We start from the raw sequence: 23718 nt of genomic DNA, 5'->3' as shown, positions 1-23718 counted from the left end.
TTTTCAGATCCGATCTCTCCAAATAACGATTTTATTCTGTTACATATCGTCTAACCAGCAAAGATCTTATCACTACATGATGAAAGTCCAGCTTCGTTATCTGTTAATTATGATGCCGCTGCTGCTTGGAACATGCATCTACTGGAACCACCAATATCCCTCCAGCTCAGTTTCCTTTTCGTTGTCAGGACTGCGGACCAACTCAACGGTGCTGGCCACGGATCCTAAATCTAAACCTAACGGTTATAGCCCCGTGCCCCGTGACACGTGTACCAGTCTTCAACGGGCGGAATTCGCACAGTTAGAATCTTTCCTAAAAACGCAGCAGTTTATTGGACCAGTGAATCTAAGTATAGATGCAGTGCTCAAGCTTCAAAAAGACCCCGCCACGTGGTCAATTATGGAAAATCTTACAAAGAAACGCCGAAGAGACGCACTGAATTATGCTCACGATGTGTTTTACGTTTCCACGGAGACAGAGATCATCATAGGAATCAGTGAATATCTCTATGACTGGGTGAAGGAAGAATGGACATGGTCTGACGGGGGATCTAGTTTTCGCATTGAAATCAAAGGCGAGGAGTGGACACACTGCAAAGCTATAGATCACTTTAATGGCACATATACTGCCTGCTGTCCTGCCGCGAACCAGTGTGCTAATATTACAATTCATCTTCAGTACACGGCTTTCGAGGCGTACTCGGTTCATTCCTTGCAGGAAGTTATGACACCACTGTTTAAGAAAATCTACGACCATTCCTGGTGCCCAAGTGACAAGACGATAGGACCGAAAGAGAGCACAACGGAGTGGGAAACAGGTGACGTAAGTTCTCCAGCCTACAACACCGCTGACGTCACATCAAAAGTGACGTCACATTACAAACGGCTTTGTGATCAGGTATCAAATGAGGATTATTTGAAAGGAAGATGGTTTCGACAACCCAGCGGCAAATGGAGGTGGGGATCTCAAGATGGGTGTTTATTTGGATTTTTTAATGATGACCAGATACATTCATGTTTTGAGAAACTATCCTCTATAACGCTCATTGGAGATTCTCACGTACGGAACACAGGTGATTATTATCTTGAATTACTAGGGATTAACATGAGTAACGTCGTCTACCATAGACATTATGATCTCTTGCCTAGCCCCTATCCTAAACTCAATATCTTATTTGCTGGGTTTCCCGATTTACTGGCTGATAAATTAGCTAACTTGAGTCACAGTAGAAATAAAGATGGCGTCATAAAAACGAAAAATGACGTCATTGTGATATCAGCTGGATCGTGGGATCTATGGATGAACGGTTGGGCGCACTATCTCTACAATTCTTCCATGCGCATTCTCAATGAGGTTACCCGTTTGCAGGACGATTATTCGTGGAAAGAAGCCAGAATAATATGGATGAACAATGTTGCGTTTCCTGCTTCTGCGTTCGGTCCATCAACCGGGTATAGAAACAATTTCATTCAGGCTGCCTGCAATACAGTGTTAGATGAGAAATTTCGAAAGTTGGGCATTGACGTCATTGATGCAGAACACGTGACCAGGGTACGTGATGACGACAATGTGTGTGGTTGGCATTACGTGTGCCGCCATAAATATACCAACAACTTCGCAAATTCATTTGGAAATACAGGCATGACTCTAGCACAGCTTTTACTTAAAAAGATTTGCACATTTTAAACCCCATCATTTTACGGAATACATGTATAGTGCAACAACCTCAGTCATTTTTGACTGGAATGTATATATATTATTAAAAATTGACAATTAAAGTGCCCCATATCCTGTAGCTATTTATGTGTTACATTAAGGAAGGCTAATATTGACTGAGTAATATTTGTTTGCAAGTGTTTAAACAGAGGCACTGTTCCCGACACCCGCAATGATGTAATAGTACGTATGACGTAAAATTTAATCTCCAATAAACCCTTGATCACTTATTTGTACAGTTGATAAATCACGGACCCGATTAATAAGCCTGCGGAGGTTTAGTATCAATAAAGCGGTCATGTTACAGTGGAGTGTACAAATCAATGAACAGTCTGGTATACAGGATTGGGTTGGCTGCAAGTATTTTTATTACACGTCGTTTAAACCTGTAACATTTAAAAATTGAATATACATCAACTTTTCCTAGAATGCATTAACACATTGAACCAAACAACTCATATAAAATTTGTATGAATTCACAACATTCGCATTCAGCATTAGTGCAGTGTTTATCACATTTTAAGTTAAACGCCTACGAGGAACTTAGAAAATATATCATTAATTGACGGTTTGATAATGCCACGAACACACCCTTGTTAATACATTCACGACCTCGTCTTCAATTGCACCAAATGACCCATTAGAAGTAGATGTATAACGATAACGTGTTGTAAATAGAAAAAAAACTGTAGCGATCATTTTGCACACTGTTGTCATTAGGGCTGTAAGTATTCTGTAAATTTACAAATATGTTGTTCTATTAGATTCTTTTCTATTATAAATGGCAGATTCTTACTTGAAGGGACACCTAATACATGTATTGTGTGGTCAGCTTCGTTGTATACTGAGATTGTGAGTAGCATGCAAGTCAACTATTACCCTAAGCTATGTAAATATTTATTCACCACTGAGTCAAACAGACTGATCTAAACCAACAATCTAAATACTATCATTATTCGACGGAATATTTTCTGTATATATTCATCAGTCTGTCAACAGTAAATGTAAATGGTAAGACTACAAATAGTGTTTATCATATCCATTTTAACGCAGAAAGGTGGCAATCATAAATCCGATCTGTCTAACCTAGTAAATTAATAACATGCTGGAAAGTTAGCAACGTCGTGCTTCCATTATAAATAAATAAATAAATAAATAAATAAATAAATGAATAAGTCATATGGAAATTAGCAATCCAACCTAAATATACATGTACAATCATGACTGAAGGCATGTCCTATATGTCATTTACCCTCTACCAGGGCCGCAGTTATTATTATTGTGGACATTTTTTGCTGACATCAGACCAAAATGACTGTCTATTTATCTAGAGACATATCTGTGAATATCTGTGAGAAATCAATCTGTCGCCCTGGAAGAGGGTATATGTCACGATTTGTTTCTGACAATTTTCTTTATGTGGTGTTTCGGGGCAATTATAGCCTAGAATCAACAAGAACAAAAAACAAAATACGAGATGGCCAAAACACACCCTAAAATTTTTGTCAAGGTAATCCAATCTTGCTTATTTTCAAAATAAATCTCCCATTTTATCAAACAGAGGCACTCAAAAATGTTGAAATAAAATATAAATATCGTTTTGCATTTGTAGATTGAACGTTGACAAAATATATGGAAAGAATGGCATAGGCGATCTCGACGATCCGGGTACACATAGTGTCTGTGTATAAAAAACGTAGATTTTTTCATACGGCTTCTTATCGCACACGTACAAATGTGACCGCCTGTTGCGTGTGATGATCATATCGGTGACAAGATGTTAAGGGTAACATGGGCGTCCCTTCTCGTTGTCGTCTGCTTATATCAGACGATACTGGGGCAGATCTCGCCATCTCAAAGCAACTTCGCCAAAACTTACCATCTTTATGTTCTCAATGCCCAGTTGGAGAGACTTATGGAAGAAATCTATGTGGATTGCCCATCTTTCTTCCATAAACCGGGCAACTTTGCACAACTTGGGGGCCTGTTTGGGAAAAGGCAGTTGGCACCGGCGGATTCGGATACTTTGGACCTGAAAATTAAGTTGGCTCAGCATGCTCTTGACCTGGCATCAAAACGCCACATTGAATGCTTGAAAGCGACCACCACCACTCGTCCAAGCACCACGGGTAGGATTTTTGAATTTTTCAACTTGTGTTTACAATGAGCTACAGGTTAAATGATTCTCTGCTACATGTAAGTAGAGACCATGTGAATTTAGGGCGATATTATGAATCACACTTTACTTATAGCGTTCTAGTAAACCACTGTACACAACGTAGCTTGTCGCTGAATAAGTCAATAGGCCCCATACTTGAACTGTAATATCTTATAATTTCGATTTGACACCTACCCTACACAAGGAACAGAAAAATTTCACTAGGTTCATATAATTTGCCGTACAAAGGGAAGAGACAAATTTCACTAGGTTTGTTGCCATAAGTGAAGCCCTAACGCTTGTAACATTAACTTGATGCCAAGGGTCGTTTTGTAACAATTTCAATGTAGTAAATAAGCAAATTATTTAATGCTTATTTTGTTTTTCAAGTTTGACGTTTAAATTTAATAAATGGGGAAAACATTAATTACTTTTGCCTTATTAACGGAAATTTTAGATATTTGAAGATACTGACCAAAAAGGTCTTGTCTATTTAATTATGTTCAATATTTTCCATTCAGATAAGGATGAATGCGCCAGTCAACCATGTAAAAACGGGGCTACGTGTAAGGATGGTGCGAACTCCTACAGCTGTGTGTGTCCGCCTGGATATACGGGACAGACGTGCGCAACGCTTGTAGGTTAGTATCAAGTCTTGGACAATCGTATGTTAATCTCCCCATCCCCTTGTGCTAGTTTAACGTTACTTCATGCATTAAAAAGACTATACAGGGGGTAAGCCTTTAATCAAATCTTCTGACCTCCATTAATTATTGCTGCAACGTGCAGAATAAATCTGATCTTAACTCTATCACACGTCATTTTTTTCTCGTTCGCACCTTACCACAGAAGCTCGATCATACAGTTCGACCTCCACATGCCTCCACTGTTCCTCGTTTGCTCGTTTTATCTAGTGGGAGGGAAAAAAACAGGCCGTGTGGGGGGCGGGAGACCATCAGCGGATTAGTCAGCTTTGGTTTTATGTGGATCGGCCATATTTGATCTGCGGATCTGTTAGTCCGCGGATCAACATGTTCTGAATGCACTCATAGGTAATCATAAGCTGCCCACTAGTAGTTATCAACTATAATGTCACGACTTGACCTGGTGAAGACTTTGACAAAGTATAAAGAAGATCCCATATAGATCATAATATTACAAATGCAATGCATTACTTACAGTACCAGTATTCAAAGTAAATTTCACCACTCTTGGCGCTGAAGGAAGACTTGGTCCCAGCTCTGTAGGCAGTCACTATGATGGTCAATCCCATGAAGGACTGGTGAACGTCACTCGAGGGATGCAGCACTTTACTGTCCCATACTCAGGGACATATAGGATAGAGGCAGCAGGTGCGTGCAAATTAAATTGCGTAATTTATTATCATCAAGGTGATGACATGTCTTCATTAGTTGAAAACATTTACACCCAAACAAAATTTTAGGGAAAAAAAAAAATGCAGACACTTGAGCCTAAATAGGGTTAACTGCTTTCCCTCGTTATACACGCGTTTATTAAATTGTGCAGTCTAAATAGTATATTATTTCTGTCCCGCAAAAGTTGAGTTCAGACTTAAAACGTGTGATCTAGAAAATTGGGACAACAGAAATAAGACATAAGGTGGATAGAAAAGAGAACAAGTGCATTACTCAGTAAAGAGGTAGTAATTGTAGTCTATACATGAACATCGTACTCTTAGGTGCTGCTGGTGGATGTGACACATATCATTCCTCACAGGGTTGCGATCTGCGATCAAAGGGGGCGTATGTTGCTGGGCTATTTCAACTGTCTGCAGGTACATATACTGACAGTTTCACTTATAAAAATCCTTATCACAGTTACTGAAACTGTTTGTGTACCACCATATAATCATAATTCATTTATTAATTAGTTGCCTCTCTATTCCAAACTAACAGCCACACATTGCAATGCGCGAGAAAACTTGATACGACGTTCTATTTGAATATGTCATTTTTCGTCTCAATAAAAATACAACCTGCTGCAAAAGATATAATAAATTCAAAGCACCGACCATCTTGTACCCTGCTGTTTGAAAAGTCACTGCTAAATGTATGTAATAGGATAAGAATGAAAGGAAAGCAAAGTGAAAATGTTCAGTTTCTTTTAAGTAAAAGAATGTTCAGATTATTATTTTTTAAATGACTTTACAACAAACTAAAATATTCAAACTTATTTATAACCAAATGTAATTATTACAACAATTATAAGTTATTAATCACAATATGTTCTTCATATGTCAAGGGGAGACGCTACATATCGTAGTCGGCCAGAAGGGGGGATTTAACCGTTGGTATGGTGGATCAGGAGGCGGGGGAGGCAGTTTTGTTGCCAAATCCACTAACTCTCCGCACATCGTGGCCGGCGGCGGCGGAGGTACAGACTACATACAAACCTATCGTCCAGAATGTGACGGCACCACCAATCCAGAGGGTGGTACTGCTTACGGTACTTCATGGACAGGTGGACGTGATGGTAACGGGGCACCAGGGTATCTAGAAGGATGTGGAGGCGCGGGGTTCTACACAGATGGTGGCAACAGCAGCAGTTTGGACTGCACGGGCGGCAAGTCATTTCTGCACGGCGGGGAGGGGGGACTTGGAGTCAAATACAGACCTGGATCAGATGGGGGATTCGGCGGTGGAGGTGGTTCTCATGGCTATGGCGGCGGAGCAGGAGGCGGGGGAGGGTACTCGGGTGGGGCTGGAGGCAAGAACACAGCTAATTATTGTGGAGGCGGAGGTGGTTCATTCAACGCTGGCGTCAACGCAACGGGAATCAACGGTTACAACACTGGCCACGGTTTTGTCACCATTGAGTATTTTGGTAACAATTATTAATTATTATCAAGGGTTTCCTGTATATTTGAAGTATAATATGACGACACGAAACAAGACTTGCACTGTGGTCACACCGAACACCTAAATCACCGTAATCAGCTATTATAATTTGACAGTATTTATAGATGATCTATTCAATAATAATAATAATAATAATAATAATAATAATAATAATAATAATAATAATTTTATTAACGTCTCACATTAAAAAAAACACCCTACGAAGGGTTATGAGAGACTAAAACCTGTACTACTGGCAAAAATGGCAGCTCGTTCGAACTTCATAAGCTGCTCACCACCCTCTACCTACCCCCCCCCCTCCCTCTCTCTCTCTCTCTCTACAGAGCTGACTTGCCTGTTTTTTAAATGGTTTGATCACCATTTGCATGTATGATGCGTAATTTAATTTTTTTTTTCAACGAAGACAGACCTAGTAGGAAGATTTGCAACATAACCATCTTCGGTGACTGATTTTTACCATATACTTTTTTATTTAAATTGTGATTATCATTTCGCCATTATTAAATCTCATTACATTAAAGACCTCTTGAGTTTTTTTATCTTATTTATATAAATTTGTTTGTTTCACTTAAAATACAATATGTCTGACACTTAATGTCATTGAAGTATCCTAAATGAAAGTAAACGTGAGCCTAGAAATAAGTCCAATAAATATGACTCTTGTTCACTCAAGAAACAAACAAGCTTTAAGCAGCGACATTTTTAGACAATAAAGCCTGCTAATGTCAGCCTAGGATTGCATCTTTCCTCCTTTTACAAGATGAGAAAGAAAACTCAAAAAAAGGGAAATATCGTCAATGGTTTCAAAATCGACATATTCCATCAGTTCTTTTGAAAAATCCGTTTTCGTCTTCATTAATTTTCTAAAATTAGTAGGTTTCGTTTACTATTATTTTTCTTGTAAAAAGTTTAAGCTGCAATATCATCTGTCGCGTCTGTAATTTGATGTACATGCATGTGTATTGAAGGCCTAAGGCGTTTAAGAAGAAAGATTTAAGCAGGCAATGCGCATGCATTTCGAACGGACTTCTTTTTGAAGAAGTGATTAATTAATTGAGCCTTTCGCACATTTTTACTACAAGAGATTCATGCCCGAATTTTAATCCCTTCCCCCAGCTTTAGAACTTTTCAAAATCTGTCCAATATGCCCCCAGTAGCAACCTCATGTTGAATGTAGGAAGTTACTAATTTAAAAGGTTTGGGCTGCCACATGTACGCCAGGATCGAGGTCACTCACACTGACTACCTATGAACTACCAAAAGAGATGTTTTCACTTACATTTGATCCAGTATTGGATCCACCATTCTCCAGAATATTTCATCTGGTCACAGGGATCCCACTTTTTTCTGGCATAGGCCGATAGAATCCAATCTGCACGGTATTGACCTACATGTTTAGCGTACCCAAAGATCGACATCCTCATAAAGGCCTAAGTCGTACGATTTTCCTGTGTGATAGGGATGGTATTCCTAGGAATGGAAGCCCGAGGTCCCAAATGATAAGTACATGTACAGGTTAGGATTAGGCGGAGTATTGGGGTTAGTATATGGGACGAATAACAACTCTACAAAGTAATGGGGAACAGACTACGAATTCTTGGCGGACTACCCTGTACCGATCCTGTCACACCGATATTCGATCTTATCGCTCTCGCAATTGTACTTTTTTAAGCGAAAAAATAAATTGACACAAAATGATTTCAATTATCAAAGCACAATACACTGCCAAACTTGGAGCGAAGATTCACTTTAAATAGAATCCAAATGGTACAATAAATTCAAATTCAAGGAATTATTTATAAGGATATCGGCACACAACGCAATAAATTCAGATAAGTCAGAAATTGAAATTTTGTTCAGAATTCTGTCCAAAATTAATATAAGAATAAACAACAACATGTGTCAATATTTTATTCTATCAAATAAATTAAATAAAAATAGATTTAAAAAAATACTGCGTGTAGACTGTGCACGTTAGTCTTGGAACAATTTATAGTTTTGATACTTTCACACATGGAATTGAGTTTTTTATATCCAATTCACTCACGTCACGTAAGCAGTACAGTAGATATGCAGGAAATTCCAGTGTCTCCTGAAGAGGTAATCTTGCCGCTCAAAATTGAAATCTATGCTATTTTCAACTTCTACCTGTACAGGTACCGGTACTTTCAGCGAGATCGCAGTGACATCAAGGCGTTAGATCTCCGCAAAATTACTGGCTCTACATGTATTTTCTGAGTGATATTGTACATAATTGTATATTGTATCTCAATTGTTTATTAATCTTTTCTATAATAACGTACGCGCACGTATACACGGTAACTGTGACAGCTATTATGACAGACCGCGGTGTAACGAAACGGGGCTCCGTGTAACAGAAATTTAAGTCCGCCCTCCATTAGTTAAAATGGTTAGGGTAAGCCTGACTTAAAGTGGGTAAAAATCTAGGGCGAGGTTTACCTGTATAAATTAATGGGAAGCAGACTCTCTATCATGGGGAACTCTCTGTCAAATTACACCGGAATCAGGAGGGGAATTTAGCCCCTTTACTGACGTGTGCTTGCAAGTGCGCGCTCTCCGAGAGGTGAAGGTAGGAAAATAGACGACCGCAGTACGTTATAAAGTCGTGAACTGCAATGTATTAAAACATAGAAATACTACATTTGTGGCATGGTTTTAGTGGATCGCATTATGAAAACATTTTGAAGTATAATTAATATGGCTAACCATATGAAAACGATTTTTACGTTTTTTATTTGTTATGTTTTTAGTCTGGGGTGTATCAAAGTACCCACTTACGGTAGGTGAAGAAGACAGCCTCGCGGTACGTTAAGGTGGTATTTCGACAAATTTGAATTGTGCTACAAAGCAAAGTGCGCATTGTCCCCTCATTTCCATTAATTGAAGTACATCCCACGGATCTTATCTCTGAACGTGAGGCAGTTAGAACTGTCTGGTCTGTCTGGCCGATATCTTCTTAGATGAAAACCCAAGGTTACTTGTACAGCACATGTACATGTATAGGACGTCTGCTTGCTTGCTGGAATCTGAATGGGTTGACGCCGCAAGGCATATACGCCACGGGAGAGAAAATGATTTTCGGGTATTAGTCACTGAGTACTGCTGCTCCGAACGAGTCAACAGACTGCAGACAAACTATAGAATCCTCTAGATGGTCCCAGTCCACTATGGTTCTTTGGCAGGAAAGAGTTTGTGAAGATTTCTGTTTTGCCTGCAAGAGGGTAGAAGCATTTTGCTCTTGTTAGCTTAGTTATCAGCCAGGAGAAATCTTTGGTTTTGATTGTGGATTTGTTGCTGTGGATTTTTGTCAAGTTGTCCTGGTGACGCACAGATGGTAGGAGGTTCTCAGTCATTTTGCTTTACACCTTTCCCAGAGTGGAGCTAGGCCTAAATTGTTTAACATTTTTGAGACACGTCACCTTGATTTTCTATCAGCATAATTATATGTGATAAAGCATGCTGCCTGTCATTGAACTTTCTCGAATTTATAAATTTTTTTTTTTTTTTTTTTTTTTTTTTTGTGAAAGGGACCGCACACTGTGGAGTTATATTCAGGAGTGGAATGGACAAAAGGTTGATACGAGGGTTTCCTGCAGGGTGTTTAATGTTTCATTTTAGGAATCCTAGAGAGCAGCTAGCTTTTGTAGTTATGTTGATGATGTGAGGGCCCCATTTAAGATCTTTAGAAAGAATGACTCCAAGATAGGGGTTTTTGGAAACTTGGTCTAAATTGTGGATGGTAAACTGACAGAAGTGGGAGGATTTTTGGTTGACTGAGAGTATGTAGCATTTTCTTGCAATAAAGGACAAGACCCATGTTGAAGCCCCTGATTCAAGACTGGTCAAGTCCTGTTGTAGAGTGATATGGTCAGTAATACTTTTAATGGGTCTGTAGAGTAAGAAGTCATCTGCAGACAAGCAAACTTGTGTTACTGTATGTGACTGAAAAAGCCATAAATGACATATTATGCAGGCACTTACCACAGGAAGTAAGGCCAAAAACTAAGATATTCTGCTCAGGGGCGGATTGAGGCCGTTTTCTGAGTCTTCCAGAAGACGGTCAGATTTTCAAGTTTACATTGACGGGTATCTAATTTTTTCTGTCAGAAGACGGTCAAAAATGAAGGATGGATCAATAGAGATAATTTGGAAAACTGTCAGAAAATATGCCTGGATCCGCTCCTGCTGCTTGCCATGAAACTGTATATACCAGGGACAATTTTCACCTATCCTGGATGGCAGCAATGATTTGATATGATTTAATTGTTATCCTCTAGAAATTTAGTCTCATAATGGAGGCAAGAATACAATGTAACTCTTTGAAATATAATACACGGATGCCAGAACAAGTGCTGGTCTCCAGTTTAATTGGATCCTGATGTAGACACAAGAAAGACACAATCAAGAGAATGTACTCTCTTGCCAATTATTGTACATGGTGGGGGTCCTAATTAATGGGAAGCTTTACCACTAGATCCCATTTTAAATCTTTGGTCCATAGGCACTAGGGATGTGGTGTTAAGTTTGGGAGGGGGGGGGGGTTAATGGTCCTCACTTTTGACTGGAAATATTCTGCTCTGAATCAAAATTAGATTAAAGTTCTATGCTGTATTTTAGGTTGGGTTGACTTATTAAGTGTGTAAGAAAGCTAAACTGTTAACGAAAAAAGATCTCCTCTTTTTTAAATGGGTGGCTACAGGCCTGAATTTAGAGAGTGGACTAAAGATGCACTGTGTATTTTCACCCCAGATTTATGCTGCCAGTGAAGGGAGGAGAAGAAATGGCAAACTGCACCAATGGCACTGTTACCAGTCCAAGGCAGTCCATCACTCCACTGTCCTGTCTGCTCCCCGGAACTGATGACAAGCTTGCCTTGATACTGCTGAACTTAGATGGACACAAGACACCAGGACTGAAGACTGTTCTGGGTACACTATGGGATAAAGGTGGAGTGCCATTGGAACACATATGATATTTCAGTTGTGCTGCTATCTAATATTGTTATAGCTATAATTCTGTTAAATGTTATGTTATTTATTTCAGTCTGACTCATTTTCTATAATTATGGTATTACTAACTATCAAGATAAAGTATTAATGAAGTAAATATGATAAATAAATTAGATAACATGAAAATGGTTTCAAAATGAAGTATTATAAAGTTTGTTTCAGCCTTAAGTGTGTGTCCACGAGAAAACCAAACCAAATGTGGAAAATGCGGCAAGGTGGGGGTGAACGGATTTACATCATATTTGGTGTGTTTGAACCTTTATATGAACAATATCTGAGGCTGCAATATTTCCTGAAAAAAATCCTTACTTACAGAGATATGGCCAGTGACAATTTGGGGGGTTTATCAACCAAAAATTCTTCTGAAAAACAGGGTTATATTGATTGGCCTTAAAGTTTATACTGGTGTCACCAAATGATTTAGTTTGGTGATATATTATAACCGAAAGATAGGGGATTAAAATGGTATACACTTTTTCCACTCTCTTTGTTTCCATGGTAACAAACCAAGCGTTTTTCTCAGGCCTACAAACCACATGCTTTGAACACCCCCCTTCTATTTTTGACAATATCTTCATCTTCACAGGTCTTTGGGATAAAGCGTGTTCAGGACTAACAGATAACTCATTAATCTATTTATAGATGAAATCAAAACTTACTGCTGTTCTACAACTTGTCCGTTGTAACAGATAGAACATGACCTAATTTCTTCATTTTTCGTAAATATATGCGGACACGTATATCGGTGCACTGAACTTCAGCCATCTCTTTCAAGTCAACAAATGGTTTAAAACACTGTTAGTTGAACTTTTTATTTTCATTTTACCTATTCTAATTTTTTCTGGTTAAAACAAGCATCTAACACATTTTAAAACCATGTGAAACTAATGTACTAACGTCAGAACAACACAACGTCATTATCCAACATGGCGGAAATCGCAGACTGTTTGTTTACAAATCTTCCTCAACGAAGTCGTATATCATGTGGTTTATACTCTGTCTACAGATATAAAAAAAACATGTAGTGTATTGAAAAATTGCAACAGAGATATTAACAGTCATCTTCGTCGCGTTTACGTGAAGCAAAACAGCGTGAGTTACGAAAGCACACTGATTCTTGTCAGGTGTGAATTCTTTTGTATCCGATGACAGCAATTGGACTTTTTCAAGTATCTTTGGGAGAATAAATGGGTTACACCATGTGACCAGCACTGGGATATGGGCTTGGTTTGTGCTGGAAACCATCCACACAGGGGAAAACGAGCCTATAACGAAATATGTCATGGGATTAACTTGCAGATGTCAGTGTAGACTTGGACCTAACTAGAGAGGTCCAAGGTGTAGACAAAAAGCCATTTGAATATACTGATGCCACTTGGTTCAGGTAAGAAACGGGTTTGTTTGTATTTAAATACAGGCTAAAATCCAGAAAAAAAGTTCACTCAGAAAAATGATCTAGGTGTAATTTTTTAATGGTAAACGCTCCATTTTTTTAAAAAGAAAAATGCCCCCTTTCAAATAATGAAATTGCATCCTAAGGACCTGTGATAATTTTATCTTTTAAGCTATATTTGTGTGGGTATTTATGTAGGTTTAATGGTACTTGGGTAAAATAAATTTAAGGGTAACAATTGGAATTAGATTGAAGCTAGGGCTGGTCTTGGCAAAATTGCTAGGCTCATCATAATTAATATTCGAAACCATGCCTTACTTATAAAACATGGACAAATGGGATAATAATTTATTTTTCATCAATGTATCAATTAACTTTCAGATAAGTGTTTTCATGTGTCTATAGTAAGCTATATTTATATTTCAGGCATATTTGAGAAGTGTTATTTTACACACAGTGATCTTATGGTCAGCAAAAGAGTCCAAAGTCTTGCAGAAACTGAAACTAGTGTGGAAATGATGGCTGTTGTAGAAAGGCATGTATGTAAATGAAAGCCACAATATAACAAATGCTGAGGAGATGCATGAGGCCCTAGTTTCTGCAGTTGGAGCCATTTTCTACATCCAGCTAGACAGACATCTTCCAAACCTGCGTGGACTGGAGTGTCCAATTACAAAAATTTAGCTTTCTTGATTCCTACAACATGAGAAAAGGTGTCTTCCTTCCTTGAGCAGTTTTAACATGAGTGATACTGATGTAAAAGTTAATTTGGGTTTTTCTGAGGCAAATATGCCAACTGGGACTATACCAAGCAAGATCACAAACAGGGAAATTTTTTCTTGTCCAGAGAAGTTTTCTCTGAAATCTTTTGCTACTAAGACTGAAGAGTATTTGTAAGGTCCTTTTTTAGACCACAGTTATGAAATGTGCCAAAAAAAACAGCTTTTGATCAAATTAAAGTCTAGTGGGCCAACAATCTGACTAAAGAAAAACTTAAAGCACATCAGCTGTGAGAGAACTCCACCCTCTTGAATATCTCACTGAGTTACACAATGGATGAGCTTTAAAGTCATCTAAACCTTTGAAACTATATTCAAATAAAGTAAAGGAGTTTTTACTGAAGGAGTTTAGAAGGGCACAAGAAACAGGCCAGCAGAACCTAGCATTTGTGAGCATGAAGATGAGATTGAAATGTCAGTAAGGAGGGTTACAGACTATTCAGGAAGAAAAAATCGGCAGTTATTTTTGAATGTATTAAAAACTTTGATGTTATGAGCTGTAATGTTTGATACAAAACTGCAAAGATGTTTCATAACACCAGGATATATTTTGCGGTTGTGTTAGTTTTGCTTTTTGAATAGAAAATTATCTTGTTTTGCTACATTATGATATAGTTTGTAATGATCACAACTAATGTTGCACTGCTTTGCATGTATTGCTATATTATAATTTTGTGATTTTTTTTATTATTTGTAATTATTCATCTGAGACAACAATAAACTAAATTGAATAATTTTTTAGTTACTGTATGCTCATAAATAGTCACCAAAAAGTGGTGTGGATGATTAAAAAAAAACTCTTGATAATTAAAAAAGATTTGTTCTGGCTTTGCTATCATAAATACTATGGCATATCCTGATCTCTATATGATAAATATTGCACCAAAAAGAAATCGCTACTAAACTAAGATTTTAATTTGTATTCACCAAATTGATGATATTAAAAAATATATATATATTAAAATTATCTTGTAAACTCTCAAGTTAATTGCCAGTGCCTGTCCAAAGTAACAGAATCTATGATTTATTTCCTCTAAATTTTTTGTCCATATAAATTAAGAAGTCCATATATGGCAATTTACAAATATGAAGCCCAGTGACCTTGACCTACTGACCTGATATTCATTAGTACACACCCACTTTCCATGTTCACCAGCCCTATTAATTTAGTAACATCATTGTAGAGCAAAATGGTTTAATAAATTAATCAAACCTATCGTCTACATAGACTTGAATGAATCCACCACGATTTTTTGCCTTAAAAATGGCCAACTTTGGAGGTATTTTTCAGTACCTGTTTTAATACAGCAGTAACTTTTGAAACTTGATTTGGAATGACCCATATCTGCCTAAAATATTCAGGCAGTTTTATAGCTGTAAACCCTGTGAAGATGGAGATATATGCAATTAAAGATGGTAGTATCAAAATTGGACTTTGGGGGGAGGGGTGTTATAAATGGGTGTGGCTCGCCCAAGCAGGGTCTTATCTGAATTCTACATATATCTGTGGCAAGCCAAATGATTGTTTTCAATGATTGTAAGGTCTAATATTTTTTAGGGTTCTCCATTTTTGTTTAATTTACACAAAATATATCATTATTTTTTCAAGGTAAAAATGGAGTCTCAAAGAGGCTACATAAGCCATGACTTATAATAGGCTATAATTCTCTGAAGAAAGGATATTTTTGGGATTCCTTCCTAACTCATGAATAACTTCCTAATATGCCTCCATACAACAAATTTGGTTGAAATCCGCTGACCCCCACCTTGCCACCCTGGGCTGGTTCTCTCGTGGACAAGCTCTTAATTATCATAAGTCATTCAGGTGAACAGGAGGGTCATTGATGCAACTTGGTGACAATCTGATAAGCATGTTCCTCTTCTGAAATTATAAATCAACATTTTTCTTAAAACACAAAATATCAAAACATTGTATTGTAGAATAGTATGTATTTAAGTCCGTTAATATTTAATGTAAAGTAATTATGGCATATTTAGCTGTTCTGCGGGTGTGTGCAGATGGAGGCGCTAACAGTTTGTATGACACCATGGCAACCAGCAACGAGGAAGACAAACACATTCCACACTTCATTTCTGGAGACTTTGACTCTGCCAGACAAGAAGTTCTAGACTTTTACAAGAAGAAGGTGATTATAGTTCCCCCCCCCCTCCTTTTTTTATCTCTGCCAAGGAGGTTATGTTTTCACCCCCGTTTGTCTGTTTGTTTGTCTGTCATCAACACAACTCAAAAAGTTGTGGACTGATTTTGATGAAATTTTCAGGAACTGTCAGAAGTGCGCCAAGGAAGAGATGATTAGTTTTTGGTGATGATCCAGATCAATAATCAATCAATAATCAATAATAATCAAAAATCAATGCCTTGGCCGAGGTCTGCACTCTCAGAGTGCTTTTCTAGTTTTCTTTTTTCTTATGTGCTCAACAAGTGCAATTTAGTGTTTGTCTGAGTTAAATAAAAGCTTATAAAGATTAATGAGAAAAAAAAAATGTTTGAAATAATTATTGAAAATTTTATATGGGAAAAAAGAATTAATTTTTTCATTAGAATAAAAAGCTAAGTCCACTGAATTTCTCATTTCGCAAAGTGGAGTCAAAACAAAAAAAAATCAATTTTTGAGTTTGTATGTTGGTTTTTTTTAAATAGAGTTGGAATTAATAGTTAAAAAGTTTAAAAAAAAACTGTTGTAGATTGATTGTTCAGTACTGTTAACTGTTAAGGTGAAACAATTTATTTGTGATGTTGTATTTTCAACAGGGAGCTGAGATACACAAGACACCAGACCAGGATGCTACAGATTTTACCAAATGTTTGCAGTTGGTTTTGGAAAGAATCACCTCTCATCATCTTCAGGTGAGAAAGTGTGAAGTAATTAGAGAGAGCTTTCTGGTGAGAAAAGTGGATTATCAGCTTGCAGGCTAGATCAAACAAGAGCATATATAAATAAATGTAAGCCTTATCTTCAGGATAACAATATTTCCTTGTGTATCCTCTCTGTATCCCACTGCCCATAGTATTCCTTGTATACATCAGGGACTATAAAGATACTGATTAACATGCTACATTTCTTTTTATCTTCCAGATTGACAGCATAATTGTTGTTGGAGCCAATTCTATGTCCAGATTTGACCATATTTTAGCCAACATAGACACTCTATATCAAGCAAAAGACTTGACAGACAAACCTGTCTTTCTGATTGCTGGCATGTCCATGGTGTATCTGCTTTCACCGGTAAGTAAGTTCCTGGAAATTTCAAAATTTTAAATACTTCACTAAGAACATATTGTCACATCTGACATCCTTTCATTTAAGATAGCCCTAGTATTTCCATTTAGTCCAGAATGAGGCACATTTAACAAATTTCTGCCCCACATGGTAGAGCATCTTACTTTCTTGTCCAGCGTAATACATTATTTAATATGGTCAAAGTACCACAACTTACAATTATGTCTCTCACAATGCCACATCTAGCACAGTCTTGACACAAAGTAATATAGACACTGTCTTGCCCTTCAGGATGTCACATTTAACACAATCACAACACACTGTCACTGTGAGCACACTGGTGGTTTAATTACTGTCACACCTAACACAATCACAACATACTGTCACTGCCAGCACACTGGTGGTTTAATTACTGTCACACCTAACACAATTACAACACACTGTCACTGCCAGCACACTGGTGGTTTAGTTACTGTCAGACCTAACACAATCACATCACACTGTCACCCAGCACACTGGTGGTTCAATTACTGTCACACCTAACACATTCACAACACACTGTCACTGCCAGCACACTGGTGGTTTAATTACTGTCACACCTAACACATTCACAACACACTGTCACTGCCAGCACACTGGTGGTTCAGTTACTGTCACTACTAACATAATTCACCGTTCCGAGATGAGCGGATAAGCTCCGCCCCCTTAGATACTGTTGCTAGGTGTAACAAGCAATAGTCAAAATGGCCACCGAGCAGACAAACATCGTGTCAGATTCCTTAGAGAACATACCAGAAAATATCGTAGTTAATTTCCTTCCGAATAGTGAATCTGTGTCAAAAAAGGCTCTTCAAGCAGGACTGAACTATTTTACGCAAGGTTATATTCACAATGTGAAGATTTCTGAGGGAAACAGAACAATTTATGGTGACGCACAATGTTGGCGCTCGATGAGGAAAACTGAAGAACCGCACAAACTCCAAATCGAAATCGGCGATAAAATGTTGTCCGATTCATTTTGTTCTTGTAAAGCCGGGTAAGTTTTTACATTTTCTACTTTTTCCTTACAATTAGATTCTTTTAGAGGTACAATTGTTGCGTACGCCGTTCACGCCTTTCATTTGATCTATCATTTATGTCTAGCCTACTGTAGTACCACAGTGGACATGTTTACATTTGTGCAGTGAAACTTCTGTACACGATATTGAGTCACTCATAATGTGATAAATATATTTTTGGTCAAATGGTGTTTATTACAAGTACATTATTAGATTTCTGTGTTGTCTTACACACAATAATTAGAAAACCACCCTTGAAAACGTATTGAGTGTTCTCTTGTTTTTTTTTTTTTTTTTTTTTTTTTTTTTTGGGGGGGGGGGGAGGTATAGATTTGAGTAAAGATGATTTTGACAGTTTGTAAAAATAATTCTTACCATATGAAATTTTAAATTTGAAGAAAAAATATTAGTCTCACTGCATCAAGAAAATAATTTAAAATTTCTTCACCAGACAAGAATTCCAAACCACCTCTAGAAAATCAAATGGTTGCTATCTCAGTGAGCTATTTTAGTAGACTGTTTACTTGCATTTTTTATCCCTATTCCCAGTATGTTTTGACTAAATTTTTTTAAAAAATTGTCCGTTTTCAACTATGTGCTGAATGCTTTTATTTTGCTTTTCCCCAGATAAATCATAACAAATTACTCATATGCTTAAAAGCCCATTCTGTGGTTTTATTATATACTTTTCAGCAATAAAATTCTACAGAGATAATATTTTTATGTACAGTACTGACATCGGGTAGTTTCTGTTTTGGACCCAAGTGTAGTGTTACATTGTGTAACACTCAAATAACACGAGATGATTTAATAGTATTATTTCAAAACCTGGGTGTTCAAGTTATATGAAAATTCTGTTGAACTTCAGATTACCAAAGATAAACCACCAAGACATCAACATCCTCAAAAACCTGAAAGGGAACCCATTGGCCTATATTGCTTCAGTGGATGTAGATATACCATTAAGAAAAGTGCAACTTGGCTCATATCTATCTTATCAGGTAAAAATCTGCTTGATATCACATAACATTTCGACAACAAGTTCTTATCAGCTTTTGGCAGAAAAGTGGCAAAATTGGGGTAAAAAAATCACTGTATACAATAAAAGCATTTTTCGCTTCTATATATACACATTTTCATTTAAGTAAGTACAATTAAAAGTTATTTCTACAATTATAATTTATTTTTCAATAATCAATCATCTTCATTTGAGCTTTTATCAGTGACAAAAGTAACTTGAAATAAAGTTATAAAGCAACATATTGACAGTTGTCCTAACTTATGATGCATGTGGGCTATCCATGTATTAAAAATACTTCCAGCAGACTGAACAGTTAAACCAAATCTAATGGCAATATCCTTGAAACCAAAATTGTGACGTAACTGTATCAACACTGAAAATCAGCAGTCCTCTTGTGTCAAAATTTTAATATCATTCCAACCTTTTTCATGCTGTAGTATATAGTTGTCTGGTATCAAAAATTTGAACAAACTTTTAAACCGCTTTTAAACCGCAACCGTAATTCCTGTGTAATATTTAACTTCGGTTCTTTGTCTAAAATGCTGTCTATTCCAAATTTCATTTGATCCTCAATTTTTGCCTTCAGCTGCTTTTTTTTTCGTCTTTCAATTTCATGATCATTGACTCCAATTGCTTGATTTTGTTATTTTTCAAGTCTAATTCACCACGCAATACGTGTTAATCTGTAGATATAGCTAACATGTCCATTGGAGAAACCCCTGCAATAAAAAAAAAATATGTATATATTTACAATTATAATAAATGTATATGCTGACATGATTTCTTATTTAAATATACATTTAGTTTTTAATTATGACTGATTTATTTCAGACAAGAAACATCAAAAGGACAGAGGATTCAGTCCACGGAATTGGGGCAACTCCAGATAGAAAGTTGTGTGACAATGGACAAACTGGAATTGCAGAAATCAAATGTCCCTTCACAGCAAGAAACATGAAAATTTTGGCAGCATGTGAAGACATTGCCAATTTTTGTCTTGAAAACAATAATGGGGAAATAAGATTAAAAACAACCCATGGCTATTACGCTCAAATTCAAGGACAGCTCATGATAACAGGATGCGACTTCTGTGAATTTATTGTATTTACACAATTCAGAGGATTATGCCAGATCAAGCTTACATGATGGAACTTCTATGAAAACTATCCAGATTTTCCAAAGACTTTGCAAAACCATTTTTGTCTAATACTTTAAACTTGAAATAAACTTACACTGTTCTTCTGTCTGAGTGCCTGTACCAGTTTCTGTTTCAACAGTTGAGTCCGATGCATGCGAATTATTCTCATCACTGCAAGAACAAAAATTATTTGAACGAAAAAAAATTATATTCTATGAAATTTTTGTTATGTATAAAGCTGAAATAGGCATAATGGGGACATTAAATCAAGAATATGCTTCACAGTTAAATGAAATAATTGAATTGAGGCCACAAGTCCAATTTTTTAAAACTTTCTTTACGTCATGGAACATTATCCATAAATTTTGTGATCACTTGTACACCAGAACCAAATAAATTTCCCACTGAATGGATTTCAAAAGTTTTGAGCATGAGCAAAACATTAGGGTCAGCTATTCTAATATCCAGGAATGTACAAAGGATTGTATTTCCAACGGCATTCTTGCTCATTCCGTCTCTAGTGTGACGGGTCCTTTAAGAATCATTTGATGTTCATTCCGAGTATTCTAGCGACATTCTCACAAAGCTGTAAGAATTTGAAATTCCCTCCCGAATGGTGTACGAATTTTAAATTTCATTCATTCCGGTTGGTTCTGCTTGTTTCCTGCTGATTGCAAATAAGTGTGACGGGGGTATAAGTTTGAACAAAGCACATTCTGTTGTGTACATATTTCTCAATCATTTTTTTTCCCAAGAAATGAATAATTGAAAATTATGCCTAATTTACATGTTCTCAGATGTTTTGATGTGTAGTATAATAATATTACCTTTCAACCTCCTGCTATAGTCTTTTCCTTGCTTTTCTGAAGACACTGCTGTCAAAGGGAACAGGATCAGGATAATCTGATGTTGGGCCATTGGCACTTTTGAAATGCTACATGTCATGAATGAAAAAATGTATAGTTTCTATTATAAAGGTTTATAGTTTAAAGGCATAAACATCAAACATATCTTCATAACACCGGTGGTTTAACCAGAAAAAGCCCCAGTAACCAGGGAAAATACACAATTTTACGATGCGTGGCTGTTACATTCCCTGTCCTGCATTACAAACTTACTAAGTCTGTCGCCATATTAATATTCGGCGCCATCTTCACGTTTTGTATACCGTTTACTGTAAATAAATTGTTTTTGCAATAAACTGAATAAGTAAATGTCTGCACTGCATAAATAAGAGCTTTAACTCACCTTTGAACATATATAAGTGTCTTTTGTAACATCCTTAACGCTGAGTTGTGTGACGGCTGCATGCACGAATCCAGGTTAGACACTTCTCCAGCTGTGTTTTTGGCTTCGGAAAAGCAATGAAATACACCCCTTCCATTCGTTCCGGATAACGAGAATCAGATTTGCAACACCCATAACAACAGTGTTTTACTGGCATGACTTTGTCGGAGAAACATATTCTTAAGTGACAAAAAATGCAAAAATCTTCAGCGTAATTTGATACACCGGACAGATGATTGTTTGTCCGGTAAGATGGCGGCTGTTTACACATGCGTATCACGTAACATTAATTATACGGTTCTATTGGTTAAAACAATGCTGTCAATCACTCATCTCGGAACGGTGAATCACAACACACTGTCACTGCCAACACACTGCTGGTTTAATTACTGTCACACCTAACACAATTACAACACACTGTCACTGCCAGCACACTGCTGGTTTAATTACTGTCACACCTAACACAATCTCATCCAACATTCCAGGGTCAACACACCATACGTGTATCTACAGGTATAGAAGGAAAATGGTGTGGTTTGTTACCCATAGGTCACCCTTGTAAAGATGTCACTACTACTGGGCTTAAGTGGGATCTTAGTAAGTAGGACTACTTTTTTTTTACGTATCAAAATTAAAACTAGTCATATTTTGCTTGCATAAAATTTTGATCATCATGGGAAATTTTTGTTAAAGAACACCAAATAATTTGATATCAAACTAGAAATATTGTTTAATTATTATCATTATTACATATATATGAATATATATTTTTGCCATTGATTTAAGTAATTTTTGTAAGCAATACTAGTAGTTGAAATGTCATATGATACCCTATCTATGATAGTGATAGTTACTACAACTTTAAAGACACCATTATTATATTGCATGTCAACTTCTTTCACACTGAACATCACTGATGATATTTTTTAATGCATATTTTAGATCACGACACATTAAAATTTGGCACCCTGGTCAGTACGTCCAATGAATTTGTGGACCAAGTGGTCACGGTAGAGACTGATAAGCCCTTGGTTTGGACTATGGGGTTCAAGTTACACTGAGGGGATGTTAAGAATGAATAGGTTGTGATCCTGAGTCGACTAAATTAGACCAAATACCTCAAATAGAGAACACTGATTATGCCTACAAGCAGACTAAATGAGAATGTCCAGAAGTTTTTTATAGCTACTAGAATGTGACATGTCCAGAAAACAAGGTTACATAGACAAAGCCATTGTGAGTTCATATTTAATTTTCATAAAGCTGTTTCTGATCCTAACTTACTCTAGATCTGTGGTTTGTTGCTGGTCTTTTCAGTTAAAATTTATCTTTAGTCTCAACTTACACTGGTGATGCATATGGTGCTTATTGTAAGTAAATTTTGGCTTGTTTTTCAAAATATAGGTCTGTTATATTATATCAATGAAGAATTTATATATTATAATAGTATTTAAATGATTCTTAGGGTAGTCAGAGCAAGTTGGTATAATGTAACATTGTATAATGTGCCATTTAATGGGATATTGCATGTGCCAGTGTTTGAAAATATCATTCTTTATTTAATTAGTGATATTAAATTAGCAACAGGATATATAAAATTAGATTCACATATAGTGATGGGCTGAACAAATTTGATTTATTGGGAAAACTGGATTCAAATATGATTATCATGCCTTTACTAGATGTCTTTCCTTATTTGGAGGTTACTTGAAAATATGAGAAAGATTATTTTATTTCATGCTAATTTCACAAAATGTATTTAAAACAACACATTATTTGATTATTTGATATTTGATTTTTATGACAAGTTTACACAAGAATATTTTATGTCATGCAGATATAGAAGTGATAATTTAAGCAAAAATATTATGTATTCTGTCCATAAATTTTGTCATGATACCAATTTTTTGTCAAATCACACATTGTCAATTGAAGAGAAAACAACCAGGTAATTACCCATGGTTCAATTTTGTCTGATTTGTAACCACAGTGCATAGTCTGACATCTCCGCCAAAT

The 23718-nt window shown here is 36.6% G+C and overlaps 3 protein-coding genes and 2 long non-coding RNA genes across 7 annotated transcripts; 4 read left to right on the top strand and 1 right to left on the bottom strand.

The window, feature by feature from the left end:
• The first annotated feature begins 4933 nt into the window (after positions 1–4933).
• Positions 4934–7259, top strand: LOC106158654 (uncharacterized). Its single transcript, XM_087018202.1, has 3 exons — positions 4934–5227; positions 5575–5670; positions 6138–7259. Exons 1-3 carry the CDS (start codon positions 5176–5178, stop codon positions 6731–6733), a joined length of 744 nt encoding a protein of 247 aa, XP_086874328.1. The 5' UTR covers positions 4934–5175; the 3' UTR covers positions 6734–7259.
• Positions 7260–9536: 2277 nt separating this feature from the next.
• On the top strand, positions 9537–23148 carry LOC112041639 (thiamine pyrophosphokinase 1). 2 transcript variants are annotated; one of them, XM_087017691.1, is made up of 7 exons: positions 9537–9578; positions 11525–11721; positions 15955–16103; positions 16730–16825; positions 17055–17204; positions 22188–22299; positions 22645–23147. In XM_087017691.1, the coding sequence occupies exons 2-7, from the start codon at positions 11529–11531 to the stop codon at positions 22761–22763; spliced, it is 819 nt and encodes a 272-aa protein (XP_086873817.1). In that variant the 5' UTR covers positions 9537–9578; positions 11525–11528; the 3' UTR covers positions 22764–23147. The 2 variants fall into 2 exon arrangements, with proteins under 2 accessions (XP_086873817.1, XP_086873816.1); XM_087017690.1 differs by lacking the exon at positions 9537–9578 and adding an exon at positions 10718–10764 and having other exon boundaries at positions 22645–23148.
• On the top strand, positions 11955–14690 carry LOC147760877 (uncharacterized). The gene is made up of 2 exons (XR_015335471.1): positions 11955–13089; positions 13123–14690. It is a non-coding gene; the product is annotated as an uncharacterized LOC147760877 (long non-coding RNA).
• Positions 17869–21633, top strand: LOC147760876 (uncharacterized). 2 transcript variants are annotated; one of them, XM_087017692.1, is made up of 3 exons: positions 17869–18234; positions 19125–19257; positions 20109–21633. In XM_087017692.1, the coding sequence occupies exons 1-3, from the start codon at positions 17942–17944 to the stop codon at positions 20421–20423; spliced, it is 741 nt and encodes a 246-aa protein (XP_086873818.1). In that variant the 5' UTR covers positions 17869–17941; the 3' UTR covers positions 20424–21633. The 2 variants fall into 2 exon arrangements, with proteins under 2 accessions (XP_086873818.1, XP_086873819.1); XM_087017693.1 differs by lacking the exon at positions 19125–19257 and having other exon boundaries at positions 20109–20248.
• On the bottom strand, positions 18906–21919 carry LOC106158674 (uncharacterized). The gene is made up of 4 exons (XR_015335470.1): positions 21664–21919; positions 21243–21349; positions 20510–20586; positions 18906–19996 (listed from the first exon to the last, which is right to left on the bottom strand). It is a non-coding gene; the product is annotated as an uncharacterized LOC106158674 (long non-coding RNA).
• Positions 23149–23718: the final 570 nt, after the last annotated feature.

Source organism: Lingula anatina, chromosome 7 (genome assembly GCF_051362555.1).
Source record: "Lingula anatina isolate TDL-2025a chromosome 7, LinAna3.0, whole genome shotgun sequence".
In the NCBI taxonomy this organism is placed as follows: Eukaryota; Metazoa; Brachiopoda; class Lingulata; order Lingulida; family Lingulidae; genus Lingula; species Lingula anatina.
The sequence above is the reverse complement of the archived record's forward strand: the minus strand, read 5'-3'. Positions and strand labels throughout refer to the sequence as shown.